We start from the raw sequence: 17829 nt of genomic DNA, 5'->3' as shown, positions 1-17829 counted from the left end.
CATATTTAATTGTTTCATAGCATCAGAGATAAATCTTTACATTTATTAAAAATAAATTAATATAGACAAAAACACAAAGTGTGCAAATGACAAGAAGTCAACACCAGTGGGCAAAATGGTGCCCGTGAGACCAGTGTTGTACCCACAATGCCATCTGACATAACCTGCAGCCTGGATATGGGTGTAGCAGTAGAGGAACGAAATTCTTTCTAATCTAGTAAACTGCCATCAATCACTGCTTTTGTGTCACTTGGTAAATCTGTATTTATAATGAGATCTTATTTTACATTTTGGAAAAAGTAGTCAGTTTAAAAAAAAAAAAAAAGGAAAAAAAACAGGACCATTTGTCAACACCAGTTTATTTATCAGTTAAACTACTTTATTCCTGAGACTTAGTAACATGGCTAATGTGGATCTGCCACACCAATTACTGTTTTTTTTTGCTGAATTATGTAGTGTCACTGTATTATTTTTTTATTAGCTCATAAGTTCTCACAGTGATTATACTTTTTGAACTGGCCTGAATGAATAAATCACAATAAGTATATGTGTGCATAAGTTATTTAACTTCCAAACCTATTATTATTACTATTATTATTATTATTATTATTATTATTATTATGACTTTGCAATCTCCAACCACTTCTGGAAACCCCTTTATATATTTAAAACGTTACAGTTAAATATATTGCACTTGATTAAACATATTAAAATATATATTATTTATATACAGGTATATTTTAAAACGGATACATACTTATATACATAGAAATATAATAAAATATTTGTTTTAACTCCAAAAATTAAAAATGCCAGCTATATGAGCACTGTGCTGTTTTGCAATCTATGGTGCATAATATTTTATTCTACTAGAAAGACATGCTTCAATAACATGCTGAAATGTATGAATTTCAATACCTAGTCAATAAATGAACTGCCTTGTCATTACCAGTAACAGAAAGCTGTTAAACACAGCAGTACACGAATCAGAACTAATCTTACAGTTCAAAAATCATGCTTCATTCTAAAAATGGCTACAATTACTAGTGCATCATCTGTTTTAAGATTAAAAAAAAGAAATATCTTTCAAAGTCACTTTTTTGCAGGGGTACACAGAGAATAAATAAACCTTCGGCTTGTGTGTCTAACCTTGCGGTGGTGTTGGAGTTATTAATTCTATTAATATTATTAATTCTAGTTAAGTTATGACTTTGATTTGTGTGGCTTAATGCAGAATTAAGTTTTGGCTTTAAAAATATTGTCTGGTAGCTTTTTCCTAATGTCACCATACCAGATGTGGATGTTGGAAGAATCAGACGGGCTATGCAGATTGAATGAGCAAATGACACTTCTATCAACCAAATGTTAGGAAACAGCAACTGGAATCACTAATCACGTTCTGCCACTCAAACAACATGAAGTATTTTTACACTGTAACAGTAAGTTTTCATTTGTGATGTCACCTGAAGATTGTCTAATACAGCAGCTCTTTGGAGAGAAGTAAACGTTTTCATCATATGCAAGGAGAGTGAAAACATTTAAATGAGTGGTTACTGCATTCTATCACACATCTCCTGTGTTATGTAAGCAAACCATATTTAGCCCTGGATTATTACTCTCTTTTTTGTTGCTACACCACGTCCTCTAGATGATGCTGAAGCGAGACGGAGGTGTTCATGGACAGGAACTCCCGCCAGTTGAGGAGAAAGCCGTGATTGAAGTGTCCCGTGTCAACGATCAACCCCCACAGCTGGCTGCGCCCGGACTTCTCCCGCAAGGCAATGCATGCTTCACGCTCCGTCACATTATAGCTCACATTGATCAGCTGGACGATAAACAAGTGCAGCAGCGCACCAGTCACGATGCAGCCGTACCAACAGCAAGTGAAGCACAGCGCAGAGCTGAGCACAACACAAACATGATGTCATCAATCAAGCAGTGCATTTCTTTTTTATGAATTACATCTCTGCTATAAAAAAATATTACTTTCAAAATTGCATAGTATAGTGTATGGAAGTGCATGGCAGGTCAAATTTACAAAATGAGCTATGGCCACTTTTAAGTGTTATTCTGTAGCTTGTGTTAGGATTATAAATTAGTGCACTGCACCACCACCCAGTGGCCAAACGCTGTAATTTCTCTGTGATATAAAAATATGCATTTTCACCACATCTTCAGCCATAAACCAGGTGTGCACCGTTGACTGCATTTAGCACTCAAACATAAATTCGGAATTAAAACTGTAGGAAACCAAGTCAAAGCGACAAAGGTTTTAGTTAATGCATTGATCTGTTATTTTGTCAAATGCAATGCAATAGCAAACATATATACATACTGTATACTTGACTGTGTAAAGTAGGTGAAGATAAAATAGTAATTATTGGGTTATAAATGCATATTCTGGATGTTATTTTACTCAACTTTTTTTTTTAAATATAAATTTAGTGTGCCCAATTATTTTAGTGGGCTCCTCCGATCCCATGACTGAGCCATCTTCCTTTTTTACACCCAGGAACTCAACAGTGGATGTCAGTGAGCTACTGGCCTCTGGAGGACAAAGGCCAGCCATGCTGGTATCTGCTCGAAGCACACTGGGCGCCTGGCCAGCAGGGTTCGCTGTAGCGCTATGAGGAGAAGCAGTCCCGTGCCGGTTTTGCCACGGGAGCAGCAGAGCCAATGTGACGTTCCCTTCGGAGTCCCCAGCAAAGACCGATGACTTCACACAGCCAGGACTTAAACCTGCGCTGTATAGTTCACCCAGCACACCACGTGGCTACACTTATCAGGTGAGCCACTCGGGACCCCTTTGATCTAAACTTTTGGCATGAAATTGAGAACACTAAGTAAAATCTGAGAATACTAGCAGTATCTTTAGCCTAAACAGAGTAAATGCACACTGTTACCTGTACTGGTCGTAGACTCCAGGGCAGTAGAAGAGGGCGGTGAAGACACTCTGTCTTGGACAGACGGAGCCCAGGGTCAGACTGATCCCATACGTCGACGTGAGGAGGAAGAGGAGCAGGGTGAGGAGGAATGCACGGTGATTAGCCTGCCCCACGCAGCTGTTAATCCTGGTTCCAGGAAATACACAGAACAAACATAAAACAGCAGAGACATGAACACCTCAAGTACCAGACTAGACTGCCCACTCAGTGATGTTCAGTGTGAAGAAACCACAAGTCATTCAATTAGCTAGACCACTGGGGCAACAGAACTGTACTGAAAAATCTACTTGAGTCATTTATTTGTTTCAAATATTGCTAAAAAGTGAGATATACAATACTATTCTGATCATCTCATCTTCCATTTAAACCCCTACGTGATGAACTATTCTCAACAGAACCCAAGTAGAGTCCTGGGTAATCTGAATAATCCCCTTGTTATGCACATATGGGATCATTTGAACTCAAAGGTAGATTACTAAAGAACTACTGTGATGCAGGCTTACAAGCTACAGAAATATAAAATGAAGTTGGATGGTAAAGTTATCTGCACCATATATTGGTAAATACAAGTTAAAACAACCTATAACTGGAAATCTCAGTTCAGGTCCTTCTGTAGCTCTACTAATGGTTCTCTGTAAACTTCTTGGGTTTAAAGAGAACTTTATCCAAGTTGAAACTTTCAGGCAGCCTTTTTTTTGCTGGCAACTGCTGTATGTATTGTATTTTACTGTTTAATGTATTTTAGTGCGACATATTTAACAAGCTTCTCGACTTAAAACTGGTTTCAATGTTGGTGCATTTAACATGGGAAAAGTTGCTGGAGAATGAATGACCCCTTCAAGCAGTTGGTTGCCTGAAAAGCTGCCTGAAAACGTTGCTTGAAAGTTGCCTTGTGTTTCATAGTCTATATACTGCAGGTGTGGGGAAGTGGGGAAGTGCTTCCTAACTGTGCCACCTGGAATAAATAAAGAACAAAGAAAAGGTACTATTTTATTAAAAGCACAGCACCCACCAAACACAGTGATGGTCCAGCCTCTGCACACATGCAACACAGATTCTGCAATGTCCGGCACGGGGAGGCCGTACAATCTTACACACACGGCACCAGTTCTTTTCAACATTCTCACTATCAACCAGTGGTTTTGTGTAACCCCCATTGTCCTTCGATGGGTGAAAGCCATTGTTGACCGACTCATAATGCACACCATTGGAACCTACTTTGCTGTCTTTTTGTGGCTGCTTATGGTAATATTTCGCAGTGCTGTGATCACAACCAGTCTCTTTGCTGTTCTCGATGTAGCCAGGGTTTTTCTTGGCTTGTGCCAGACACAGCAGTGTGAGAATTAACCCGCTGGTCAATACAGTCAACTGAAGAAGGCTGACATCCCCCATTGGGACAATTTTAGTGAGAAACAGGTAGTATGTGTAGCCCAGCGAGAAAAGGGCCAGGCTTAGGAAGAAGAGAGTGTGACCCTTCCTGCGGTGAGTAACGTAATAGTACCACAGAACAAAGACTGGAAGGGCTGTCAGGATGACGAGGGCCAGCAGGAAGTGCAGAGCAGCAATGTGGAGGAAGATGGGAAGCAGCACGAGTGGAGGCAGGATTGTGATGTCAACCCGCTGGGCTCCCGAGATCCAGGGCAATCGGAAACGGTCCGACAGAGTCTCTGCGACGCGAGACAAAGAGTCAGGGTTTAGAGGCTCGCATTTGCACCACCTGTTGAACAAAATAAAATAATAAATATAAGTATTTATATTTAACAGTATCATAGAGAATACTGTACCGATGTATTTTGTTTACAACAATGCTGTTTTTTTTTTTTAACTCTTTAAAAAAAAATTTTTTTAAGTCTTTAAACCCTGAAGAGCGATGTGAATGTGCTGTGGCCTCCTCACCCAGTTCTCCAATATGTGAATCTGCCATTGTAAACAGAATGTGACCCCCGGCCCTGCAGTACATGAACGCAGTGCCCTCCGCGCTCACTCCATGTGTTATCTGTCACAGGACTCTGTGCTCTCCTCCACGCTCACTTCATGTGTTACCTGTCACAGGACTCTGTGCTCTCCTCCACACTCACTTCATGTGTTACCTGTCACAGGACTCGTGTGCTCTCCTCCACGCTCACTCCATCACTCCATGTGTTACCTGTCACAGGACTCGTGTGCTCTCCTCCGCGCTCACTCCATGTGTTACCTGTCACAGGACTCGTGTGCTCTCCTCCACGCTCACTCCATGTGTTACCTGTCACAGGACTCGTGTGCTCTCCTCCACACTCACTTCATGTGTTACCTGTCACACGACTCGTGTGCTCTCCTCCGTGCTCACTCCATGTGTTACCTGTCACAGGACTCATGTGCTCTCCTCCACGCTCACTCCATGTGTTACCTGTCACAGGACTCGTGTGCTCTCCTCCGCACTCACTCCATGTGTTACCTGTCACAGGACTCGTGTGCTCTCCTCCACGCTCACTCCATCACTCCATGTGTTACCTGTCACAGGACTCGTGTGCTCTCCTCCGCACTCACTCCATGTGTTACCTGTCACAGGTCTCGTCCAGGTCCTCGCAGTTACAGCAGCAGGCAGCTATGTGGTTCTTCTCTCCATTGCGGTCCAGGTACTCACAGCAGCACAGAGACTCCTCCGTCTCCGGCAATTTCAAGGCTTTCCTCTTCATCTGCGCCCTCTCCATGGCTCTTACAATCCTTCAAGAGAACACAAAGAGATTTCAATCTGGTAATATGTGACTAAGAATCGATGTCATACTGTACATATCCCACAAAAAGAATATCCCTGAACTCACAATAGCTTATTGTACAGTAAATACCCAAGCACAGCGTGACCAAACTTAGCTAATCAGTTCCTACAATATGGCCCTTGTTAGCAAAAACAATCACAAGTAGAAATCATGGACAGCAGGGCTAAATTCCTCATGCCAAAAAAACTCAAACCGTTTAAGAAATAACAACATTAAGTAATTTATTATATATAATACAAAATAATAACAATTCAAGGACAACCATATTAGGATGTGGTTGTGGGACTGTCTGCGTATGAACAGTGGGTTGTCAAGGGTTATTGTCATCAGGTGCAAAACAGTGTCAGTTTTCTAGGTAATCCAACTGGGCACTAGGAAATCAATACAGCAGTGTTTCCATTGCATGATGCTATGTTGCTCAGGTGCATCCTCAAACCTGTTATTGCTGAGCCGCACTATTCCCAATTAAATCAAATCCCTCCCCAAGGTATTTATTGCATAACTACTTTTCACCACTACTCTGTTAAGCTGTGCGTTGGTTCAGCTTGGACTGAGAATGCTTCATTAAGACTTGTAGGGAAGAAGTCCAGTCTTTTAGCGACTGTATTAAGATTAAGAGTTTTCTCATTGAAATAGACTGCAGCTACTGTCCAGGCTCTGTTTTAATGCATTGAAAAGTAGAACATATCTGAATATCTGAAAGTATAAAATGGGTGGGGGTGGTGGAGGGGGGCCGATAGGAATTGTAACTGATACATCGACGTTTATATCCAAGCGTTTATGAAATATGACTATTTTTTGTATTTTACATAAAATGGGAAGATGAAGGGAAAATTAAAAAGTAAAAAACAGCCTGAAATGGGATCACTGCTCCCAGTGGACAGACAGTAACTAGGATAGGACTTAATAGCTGCCTACAATAACCTCCTTCCTAGATATAGGTTATTTAGTGGAGTTCCTGTGCTGGAGATCCTAATACCTTCCTTCCAAGGCTGTTACTACAGCAAGTACCTTTTTCAAAAGGTTTTTTTGTTGTCGTTTTGTTTACAGTTGTATTTCCATGGAACTGTCCCCAGTTGGCAACCCCAAAAGAACTACCTCCTGATTTTTTTTTTTAATATTGTTTATGGTTTTGGGTTGAGTGTTTCTAGAATCTTCAAGCAATATCAAAGTACTGTATTCTTATGTTGTTCAAAATATGAGGCAGGCTTTTGTGTGAAAGTACCATTAATTTCTTTGCGATTTAGCCAGCAGGAAGCTGTAGTTATGAAATTAAACCAGACAATCGATATAAAAATGCACTCTAAAAGACGATGATGATCCCAACCTGGCTCTGAATTACATTTCAGATGTTGAAAATCAATCTTTCAAGGAGATTCCTATCGGCTCACACTGTCTGTTATGCAGCGTTAACACGAAAACCGAACATCGGAACCCAAAAGCTTGGGACACAGCAAAATGTTTTTGCTTATCGGTGAAGTGAAACATCCCACAATACGGATCAGCACTTCATAAAAAGCTTCTGCTGGTTTTAAGTTCAATCACATAATGCACTTTCAGCGCACTTTAACAAACACCAAACCACTCACCACAAAGGACCTTTCTCAAAAGGCCAGATTGCTCTGCTGTCTCTTACAATGGAAGTAATCTGATACCTTTGATTTAACTGGCAAAAGAAAAAAAACAACCTCTCACCTGTGAACATGTGCAGAACTACAGCCGACACGTTACCCTCTTGCTACCATGGAATTAAAACTCACAGTGGCACTTAAAACAGCAAAGCTTGGGGGCTCCCGAGTGGCGCATCCAGTAAAGGCGCTCCTCGCAGGATGTGCCCTATAGCCTGGAGATCGCTGGTTCGAATCCAGGCTATGTCACAGCTGACCGTGACCGAGAGTTCCTAGGGGGCGGCGCACAATTGGCTGAGCGCTGCCCGGGTAGGGAGGGCTTAGGTCGGCAGGAGAATCCACGGCTCACCGCGCATCAGCGACCCCTGTGGCCGATAGGGCGCCTGTGGCTCTGCAGCGGAGCCGCCAGATCTGTGTTGTCCTCCGGCACTATAGGTCTGGTAGCATTTCTGTGGATCTGCAGTGCGAAAAATGACGGCTTGGAAGGAGCACGTTTCGGAGGACGCGTGTTTCAGCCTCCGTTTCCTGAGTCGGCGGGGGGGTTGTGAGCGGTGAGCCGGGGATACAGATAATAATTGGGCATGCTAAATTGGGGTGAAAACCGGGGTAAAAAAAAATAATTGGCGACGACTAAATTAAAAAAAAAAAAGGAAAAAAAAAAAAAAAAAAACAGCAAAGCTTTATATTTTATGTTAATTTACATGAATGTTTCATTCAGTAATTGTAGTGTGTTTTGAAACAGAGTTTTGCCAACAACAAAATACTGTCTGGCAATAAATTATCAACTCGTGATTCATGTTACAATCATGGATAGGCTAGTTAATAGCGCTGTATTTATGTAATCGGATATAAAAGAATGTAACTTAATCTAAACACAAGTAGCTTGATCTGCAGAACAAGCGCAACCAAAGAAATGCAGCCAGTTAAGCAGCCCGGATTGTATCACTTTGTGTGCCGATACTAACCTGCGCAAAATTTTGATTAGAGGTATGCCTGTGACATACAGGTGACCAACCGCAGGTATAAAATCAAAATCACATTTCCAAAATCCAGCCAACAGCAACCGCGTGTCGGCTTCTTCAATGTAATTCACAGGATGTAGAATAACCTATTTTAACACATGTGTGAAATACAGTCCTGTCCGCACACACAGGCACCTTCAATGTGGTTGAGCTGGAACAGCTGGTGAATAAAGTTATTTTTGACTGGAGTCAGAATCAGTTTGAATCTTGTCCAGGACACTTTGACCTAACTCAAAATAACTACTCGCCAGCCCAGAACAACTGTTAGAAAAGGAAATATCTTTTAAACACATTTGGTGACATAAGCAAACTGTACATGTGTTTTACCCACTCTGCATCCTCAAACCACTACTGTACAGCACCCAAAATATGGTTTTACTATATTTACAAGTTGTTGGGGTTTTTTTCGTTTTATTTTTTTTACAGACTTCCTTTTAAAAAAAAAAAAAATTCAATCAATTTTGCAGTCAATTTAACCATTTAGAACATTATTCTCTTTTTCAAAGACACTCTTTATTCTAAGTGAATCCTCCTTTAAAAAGTATTTAAACAGTCCTTAAATTTTAGTAAATAGGGCCCATTGTACCAAATCCGACCATGAAGAAACATGTTCTGCATTATTGTTTTTCACCTCCGAGTTGTAGACTTCTGATGCTGCTGGTAGTGCCTGTATGAAACTAACATTGTGTAAATATATATATATATTATATAGCCAAAAAGATCTAATTTCTGATAGGAGTACATAGACTATAGAATACTGTAGTAACTATTACCAAAAAAGAATGGTATTTTAGTATTATGTAAACATTACTGTGGGACAGTTTTTAATCCAATTGAATGAACCTGTCTCAAAAGGATGATACACACTCTGCTAAATATGTGTGAACTGTAACATAATGTTAGGAACATGCATACCCCCACACCCCCACACCCACAACCTGACCATGGCTACAAACCAAACTAGAACCATGGACTACATCCATAACATGCATCAGTATCTCTAAAGAAATGACCATGACTTGTTTGAAAACCAGACAAGCAATTCTTCAATACCCTTCAATAGTTCAGGCAGTCAGAAGTCCGTACTCTGAAAAAGTGACCTCAATTTGCAGTATGTGGAACAATCTACTTCTAATATCCAGGAAAGATTTCAACAAATTTGCAAGCAAAAATCAAGATAACCAGGAATAGGCACTAAATATGTGAATCAATCAGCTGTTTGTGTTCTCTGTTCATGACGCTTTGGGTAACAGATATTCCTGCAGTTTCGTCAAAATCTCACATACGTTTTTCAAGCCGAAGTGAAAATGACTTGGATTTGCGCCTCAGTGCCTAAAAACACTGCCACAAGTTTCACACCAGCTGCTTCCTCCCCTCCGCAATTACTTTCACTGATGTTGTTAAAATTAGATGGCAACCAAGCAACAGCAGCAATGCTAATTTTGATATATATCCTCCTGAAAGACCTGGCTACAACAGTACATTTCTGTTGTTGCATATAGCCAATAAATGCTTAGCCTAAAACACTGAAATCTTGCAATTGAGCTCACTCTATAATCAACACATACCAAAGCACCTGCAACACAGAAACACACACATATATTATATATATATATATATATATATATTGCAAGGAGTTCTTTTGTTTTTAAGTTCTTTAAAGCGGCTCAAAACAAGCACCACGTTTCTTGCTTTTAAATACGCAAAGCCTTTCTAAAGAATATTCTTCAGTTTCCATGCCCAGCCCTGGTTTGCAGTGCTGTGTGTTTGGGAGGTCATGGTAAACCCATGAAGCACCTGCCAGCCCCCTTTGCAGGCAGGGCAGGGCAGGACCTCCTGTATCAGATGCTCACTGAGCTGCTCCACTCACTTCATCCTCATCCTGACAGTTAGTAACGCCCGGATCTGAAGAACACATCTGCACATACAGCTGCTCATCACTACACTGAGGCAACAAGAACTTCAGAAAAAAAAGTTAAAGACTGTGTACAGTAGGCCAGTGTAGCATGCACGTTTAAAGCAGTTCATAGTTTCAAACAGCTACCATTCAACTCTCTTGAATCATCCTGCTTTAAAGCCTTTTGATGTGGCTCCAACTGAGCTGAAAAGTTCAACACCACTATACAGATTTTGGAATGAGGACCTGGTTGAATGACCAGGTCAACATGTAAAATTAAGCTATTTTAACTGATGAATTAATACTGCCAGCTTTCCACTTTGAATAATACATGTGTCTCCTCTCCAGTCAACAAAAGCTATTATTGAGTGAATGATGAATGTTTTAGTAGGTCAATTGCCAATCTGTATGCAATGCTGTATACAGTAGCCCAAGTAGAACCCTATAACAATGAATAAATGAATTGGCTTCTGTTATGTTACAATAATATATATATCGATTTTATTTACATAAATTACACACTTGCCTACATTGTATACCTCAGTCTTCGTAAAGTAAAAGAAAAAAATGTCCATGTGGAGAAAACTCGTTAGGAAGTAATTAAAAAAAGAGTAAACAGGAAATCTAATGTGGTGTGAAAACCGACCTTCCTTATATTAGGCTGCATTATTATGGGTCTGTTCGTGTGTTTGTTAATTCTACTTTATGTTCTTCGGTTTATTGAAAAAAATAAAATACATCTTAACAGAATAGAAGCTGAACATACAGTACATCATGAACTTCGTTGGTAAAACTACTACCAAATTGGCATCCACCCAAAATCAAAACGTATTTTGTCGGACCTATAAAAAGAAAAAGAAAAAACTTCTAAAAGGAATTTAAAATAATGCCCAAATAAATATATCAAATATAAATCTTCCTACCTGTGCGACTGCAGATCAGCAAGTTAATCACGTTGCATATTCTGCTGTAAGCAATGCAAGACAATCTACTGCTTAGGCAAACAGTCCCCCGTTTCGGTCAAAAAGAACACGTTTTGTGTGATTCGAATAAGTACTACTCTCTAAGGGTCGCCAGGCAATGTTGAGCATTCCTAATCTCACATACACCAAATGATATATATTTTTTAAACTGAATGTGCATGAGAGTAATTCTATCGTGAGTACAAGCGACTCGCCTGACACAATACACAAACTGCTCTGGCAACTTCCTGGATCCTCCTTGATCATGTGACATCATGATTCGCGAGCAGAACACTAACCCTTGGCTTTCCACAGGTGTCTGTATTTCTGGAGACTTGTTTCCACTTTGCTTCCATCTACCCTCTGACTTGCAAGGGGTTTTCACTTCCACAGTACCGTATTCACTACTCAACATAAAAAGGACGTGGAGCCGTCAGAAAACACGTACTGTTTTGCTTTTTTGTAGAATGCATCAAAATAAAACGAACAACATTTAAATTCACTGACATTAATGTATGCTTGCATCGTTATATGCATCCGTTTTTATATGTTTAGTTAATTTTAAATAACTTCCTACTGCCAAATTCTGTTATCCATTAAAGACCGCTCACAAGAGTGTTGTGTCGCTCATGTGTTACCAAACTCAAAAGGAACGTAGCGCCCATGGGCACCAAGCGATAACGAGAATAAGAGAAAGAGGAATCGTGACAGGAGTGCGTGACTCAACAACAGGATCATAAAGACTTTTCTTGAGGTAGGCTGTGTTGGTAGTATTTCATTTTTCATTGTTGTGTTTTGGTTATTTGATTCAACCTCCATAGTTTGTCTGTTGCTAGATGATGATTTTTAAGTATTTCAAAAATAACGTCAATTTATTTAAGACTACATGCCAAGACAACCGAAGGCACTGAGAAAATACAAACGATACAATCAAATTGCTTGAGGAGCCATTACCCATTGAAAGGTATAAAGAACATGTGAGTCTTTGCAGTTTAGATAGAGTATGGGGCATCTCAGGTATTGGGTTGACACACATACAGTAATATTTGAAATAAAGACATCCCAGGGTGGCACAGATGTGTTCTTTGTGCCAGTCAGAATCCTAGTGGCAATATTTTGTACCAGCTGTAGTCAATTATACATGCAGAGAGACAAGCAAGAATAGCATTCCATTTGTTTAAATGAGAGGACATTAAGTAATTTGTGATTTTGTTTCTCACATACCTGGCTATTGTAATTAGTTGATTTAACAACATTGCCTTCTATCTAAAAAAATGTACATGAAAAACCACATCACACGTGTGATATACGTGGCTGGTTTCATAGACCCCCAGTAGCACTAAGCTAGCTCCACCGTGATCCACCGTACTTAAATTAACATTGTTAAAGTTAAAGTTTAGGGCTAATTGGGAGATGTGAAACCAGCTGAAGGTGTGTGAAATAAGGATTTAGGTATGTGAGAAAGAAGACTCCCATTGCAATTACATTTTTGGAGCTTAACTCGAGATTCATTAGATACACCTCTTACGGGACTAATTCCGTCCCTCATCCAAAAGTGTAAAAATGATTCCCACTGGGACTGCCAACACACATCTTGTTTGTTTAAAATACAGTAGGCATACTGGGCTACCGAGAGATAATGCTATAGAACAGGTTTGATTTCTGATGCTGAACAGCTATGCTCTGAAGGTTCGGAGGGATAAAGATCAAGACTTACCTGACATAGGGTTGCACCCTTGAGGGGATCATCCTTACAAGCAACTTCTTGCAGGCCTGCCCCCTGCCAATATGCAGACACTGAAGGATGTCAATAAACAGGACAAAAGTGTGATACAGACCCACTTCTATTCCGTGCCCTGGCGTCTTCAAAGACGGCAAACAGCATTCATCTTGGAGGGTGCATGGTTTTCTTTTTCAGTCCTGTGCTGGCAAACAGGAACCAGCAGCTTACTGCTGTGGGTCTTATGTGGGTGATGACATGGCATCACATGGTTGCTCCCCCCGCAAGTTTCAGAGGTATAAATACATAGCATGTCAACTGTTAATTAACAACTTTATTCAAGAGCAGTGCAGTTGTTCAGAATTTAGTGGGAAGGGAAGTTGGCACATCTTCAGTTGTAAAGTGATAGCTGCATGGTTATGGGGTAGGATTTCTTTCATTCTAACTAGGGCACAGCTAAAGACAGTATCAAAACACCTGCTGGGATAGACATGAACCTACTTTTTAAAGTAACTTCGTCAGATTACAAATAACTAACAGATAAATCCCATAAATCGTACCTGTCATGCATTTCCTTTGTCTTTATTGGTCCCAGATGTGCAGTTTCAAAACATGATTGCTGGTAGCACATCATCTTAAAGAAATCTCTGTTGCTTTCGTGTAGTCTTGCACATCTTTGGTCATTTTCCCACCTTTATAAACACCTTCTTTCCAGTCATTAACTAACCAGCTAGTATCCCCCCCCCCTCTACTTTGAATGACATGCCTTCCAGCCAGTTATTTGCTTTGACCCTGAAAAACACTGAGAAATTAACTAGTGAAGCAGGAACAGACTTCCTGAAAGTAAGGCAAGCAAATGGAGAACTTTCTTTAAACAAGTGGACAATATAATGCATCTGTCAAATGCATCTTTTAAAGCTGCACATTTGCTGCCTATACATAGTAAAAGGAAATGCATGACTGGAAAGCTCTATTGAACTGTTTTGTTTGCTACAACCACTTTACAGCTGTTGTTAGCCTCGTATTTGTTATACATCAGGTTAATGGACAGTAAAATACTTATTGAATAGAAACTGCAAGTAAAAATATATCTGTTCTGAAGGACAGGCGACGATGCTGAAGTTACTGACGTTACATTATTGTTAACTTTGACTCTCTCTCTATAAGGTTTCTAAGACAGGGATTTTTTTCATATACAGTACTGCAAGAAACTAATATCCCAGCACAGTGTATAGTTTTCACTGTGTTTCCCCTGGGAGAACATTCCCAATGACAGTTTGAAACCACAAGAGCTAGACTGTACAGCACACAAAACCTAGCTACTGAAAGTGCTGATTCTAGAATTGGACACAAGTTTACTTATTTTTCATTCATGAAGGCTTTTTCATACTGTACGAAAGCTGTGCTCAGAATTATGTGACATTAATGGGCCATGCCAACTCAACCAGCTCTAAGAATTATTTACTAAGCATTATTATTTGCAAGAACTGAATTAACTGGCTAGCAGAGGGAGAGAGGGACACTAGTCAGTGGAACATTGTAGGGATGTGCTTTTGGTACATTTTATGAACATTTAAATGTTATGCAGGTGTCAGCATTTAAACCATAGCTACATACACACACACTCTTTATATTACATTCTGATGTATACTGACAGGCCTGGTTAGTATTTTCCAAGCAAAAAACTCCTAAATAAGCAAATAACGTTTTAACATTGCAGATACTGAACTACAGTAAAAAAAAAAAAAAAAAAGAAAAACATGTACACACCAAAGTATATATTGAATTAGGCAGGTCACTCGATTCAAATTTTTGATTGGTTAATTTGTGGGCAGTAGTTGATTAACCGGTAGATTCATCCGTGCACATTTTTAATAAAGGTAACAAGCTTATAGCGGCTGTCCTGCATGTAATACTAAGAAATCAATAGAATCTAAAAAAATAAAATAAATAATCGCAGTGGGAATTTGGTCTTTTTAAAACCATTTGTATTATTTTTATCTTAGTAAATGTCTCTCTTTGTATTTGTACTGTACTTCTGAGATGTACCTGTGCTGGCCCTGTGGGCACAAAGTGAATACACTAAACTAAACCATTTATTTTTTTTGATTATATTATATTTAAAGAACAAAACCAATAACAATATTTAAAATAATAAAACATTTTTTAAAACACAGCTTACATACGTTGCAAAATCTATCAAATGCAGATTCCAATACATTGTTATATTAGTATCAATACATTGTTAACTCTACTGTTCAAGGATTGGTGCCACAAACAGGAAATCCATTTTTACATAGATATCAAGGGATTTAAAACACATGATTTGCTGGTAAATTAAAGCCTACACATAATTCATTACACTTATGCGTTCTCAGAGTTAATATTAAAAAATAAAACTTCCTTTTAAAATCGTGTTATACGTATGCACAGTCGCCATCTAGAGCGTTCTGTTTATGATGTAAATATGATGTCTGGTAAGAAATGAATAATAATAATAATAATAATAATAATAATAATAATAATAATAATAATAATGATGGATGTTTGCTTTTTACTGCATTCAGTAACTGCATCCACAGTAATTCTGAATGCTTTCATTTCAAATGACGAAGCATTGAACTTTTTTTGTGGTACGGCAATTTTGTTTGGCATAATTATTTACATACCATGGTTTTTTCATATATAACAAGCGTCAGAAAAAACACTTTTCTTAACCCGTGTGGACTTAACCATACCACGCCCACTACAACATGAACACACAGAGCACCAATGAAGCGCCAGATCGACCAAGAATAAAACCTACCCCAATGTCAATCTTTCTGCTGCACCAATTAGAAAAACTACTTGAAGGCAATTGTCAAACCCCTTCCTTTTTATATCCGTCCTTACTGTGGCACCACAGCAGTTGGATATGCGACAGACTGCTGTATATGATGATAAATTACTAAAATTAATACATTTTAAAAAAATGTGTTCAGTGAAATTTGTCATGTGACCGGTTATACGTCTAGCATATTATTAAACATTTAACCACTTCTTTAGAGTTTAAAAAATTCCCTTCCCTAGAACATTGTTCATTGAGAAAGAATGCTTTCCAGCACTCGGCAGTGAAAATTCATCTTAAGTCTGTGACATAAACAATGCATTTAAAAGAAACAATGTTGCAAACACGCGCTCGAACAGATGTATAATAAACCAGGGCCATGTTGGACTTGACACCTTGGTGATGGAAGAGACCTTTACATTATTTTTCTTTTTTTTTTTTTTTAATGGCACGTGATACAACTTCCCAAGCTCTCATATTTCATATCTGAAGTCCCAGCTGTTTTCTGATATGTTTCTTGGGCTTGTGTGTGTGATATATCATCGCCTGCACCTGGACCAGGCAGGTCAGGTTTCTGCAAGATGGAAGTATTGTGTCGGGACATGACGACGGGACCACTTCAGCAGTATTGAGAATGTCACACCAAAAACAACCAGCTCCAGCTCACATGACTCTTAATAATTCATTCACAGTTTCACCAGATTCAGAAAGTCCAGATTATGGCAAGGTAGAAGATTCCCACCAAACATTTACCTGTATGTTGCTAAAGTAATAAAAAGATATGGCGAGCAAATGTGGTGTGCTACAGTACTATGGCATTGAGTCAGCCTTCCAAGGGAGATAAGTGCACTAGTTGGGTAGGGTGCACAGTAAGACACAGCCATGTATGCAGATTGTGGGTGAACATCATGTTTTTTCCTCCAGTGTTTATGCTGAGGTGAGCAAAATAAATGGCTGAAATGTAGGTTACTGTTCTTCATGAAACAATTTGCCAGTGGTACATTTTACAACATCTAAATACTGATAGTTGGTATAACTATAGTAAAATCAGAACAAAAAAGAAAAAAATTATCAATTTGCTGTTTCTACCAAGCCAAAATAATTATATACATGGCAGCTACATGGGTCATGACACGAGGCAGTCCAAATCCACAGATAACGGAATTCCTTGGAAATCACAGAATCTGCAGTCTTCCATAGATTCACCTTATTCTACAGCTACATCGTCATTATAATTAAAGACTGGAGTTAAGGCATTGAAAATGTGAGTCTCATGTGAGGTGATGTTTTTTATTTGACAGTTTCTAAAGATTTTACATTCAAAATTGCTGGATATATTACATTGGAAGTACTTAACCCACTGTTTAATATGATTATGTTTACCTGATTTACATTTTTATAAGCCATTATTAATACAAATACTAAACACATATGCAGCTCTGCAGATATCTACTTAAAATGTCAGCAGTTTTTTTAGTATATTTTCCCGCAGAAATGGACTGCCTCTAGTCATGATGTCTAACGGGTCGGGAATCTGAAAACAGGTCAATTGCTTTACCATCACACTGCAAGCTATATTGTTTCTGATCAATTCTAATTATTTATGCAGCCAAGGACGTTTTATCTAAGAAAGTCAATGACGCCAATTTCCTGCATTGCTTTTAGAGACCACTGTTTAATAGAACCCTGTTATGATATTGTGTTACATGCTCCCACTAAGGATCTTGAGAGCTGACGGTCTAAAAGCACTCATGGCCACAAGTCTATCTTGGCGACTGTGATCATGTGCCATCTCAGTGCTACTTTCACAGTAGATGCAGATTATGAATGTTGCATGCATTGATGGTTCTGTTAATGTGCCAATCTATATGAAGTATACTTATGTCAGCAGTGTACACTTTACATGATCATTCTCAAACCCATTTTCTTCCAAAAAAATACACTGGGTTATTTTCAACTGATCTAAACACTGCCTCTGTTTAAATTATTAAAATAGTGCCTTTTGTGTATAAAGGCTCTAAAAATCAAACACCTTACAGTGCATGTGCACCCCTTAGTGGATTTACATTTGC

At 39.1% G+C, this 17829-nt stretch overlaps 1 protein-coding gene across 5 annotated transcripts; it reads right to left on the bottom strand.

The window, feature by feature from the left end:
• Positions 1–172: 172 nt before the first annotated feature.
• On the bottom strand, positions 173–13154 carry LOC117973020 (palmitoyltransferase ZDHHC23-B-like). 5 transcript variants are annotated; one of them, XM_034923846.2, is made up of 5 exons: positions 12928–13154; positions 5484–5648; positions 3958–4662; positions 2904–3071; positions 173–1901 (listed from the first exon to the last, which is right to left on the bottom strand). In XM_034923846.2, exons 1-5 carry the CDS (start codon positions 12957–12959, stop codon positions 1631–1633), a joined length of 1341 nt encoding a protein of 446 aa, XP_034779737.1. In that variant the 5' UTR covers positions 12960–13154; the 3' UTR covers positions 173–1630. The 5 variants fall into 5 exon arrangements, with proteins under 5 accessions (XP_034779737.1, XP_058887058.1, XP_058887060.1 ...); XM_059031075.1 differs by lacking the exon at positions 12928–13154 and adding an exon at positions 11510–11628; XM_059031077.1 differs by lacking the exon at positions 12928–13154 and adding an exon at positions 11510–11628 and having other exon boundaries at positions 4447–4662.
• Positions 13155–17829: the final 4675 nt, after the last annotated feature.

This window comes from Acipenser ruthenus, chromosome 9 (genome assembly GCF_902713425.1).
Source record: "Acipenser ruthenus chromosome 9, fAciRut3.2 maternal haplotype, whole genome shotgun sequence".
NCBI classification, from domain to species: Eukaryota; Metazoa; Chordata; class Actinopteri; order Acipenseriformes; family Acipenseridae; genus Acipenser; species Acipenser ruthenus.
The sequence above is the reverse complement of the archived record's forward strand: the minus strand, read 5'-3'. Positions and strand labels throughout refer to the sequence as shown.

What these genes read in the sequence shown, in the direction of transcription:
- LOC117973020 (XM_059031075.1), bottom strand. Translation starts at nt 11,625, where the DNA reads ATGTTGAGTAGTGAATACGGTACTGTGGAAGTGAAAACCCCTTGCAAG. An exon ending in ACACCTGTGGAAAGCCAAGG is followed by an intron (nt 5,649 to 11,509) that starts GTTAGTGTTCTG and finishes GTTCTCTTGAAG; the next exon opens with GATTGTAAGAGCCATGGAGA. An exon ending in GGAGTCTACGACCAGTACAG is followed by an intron (nt 1,902 to 2,903) that starts GTAACAGTGTGC and finishes TGTTGTGCTCAG; the next exon opens with CTCTGCGCTGTGCTTCACTT.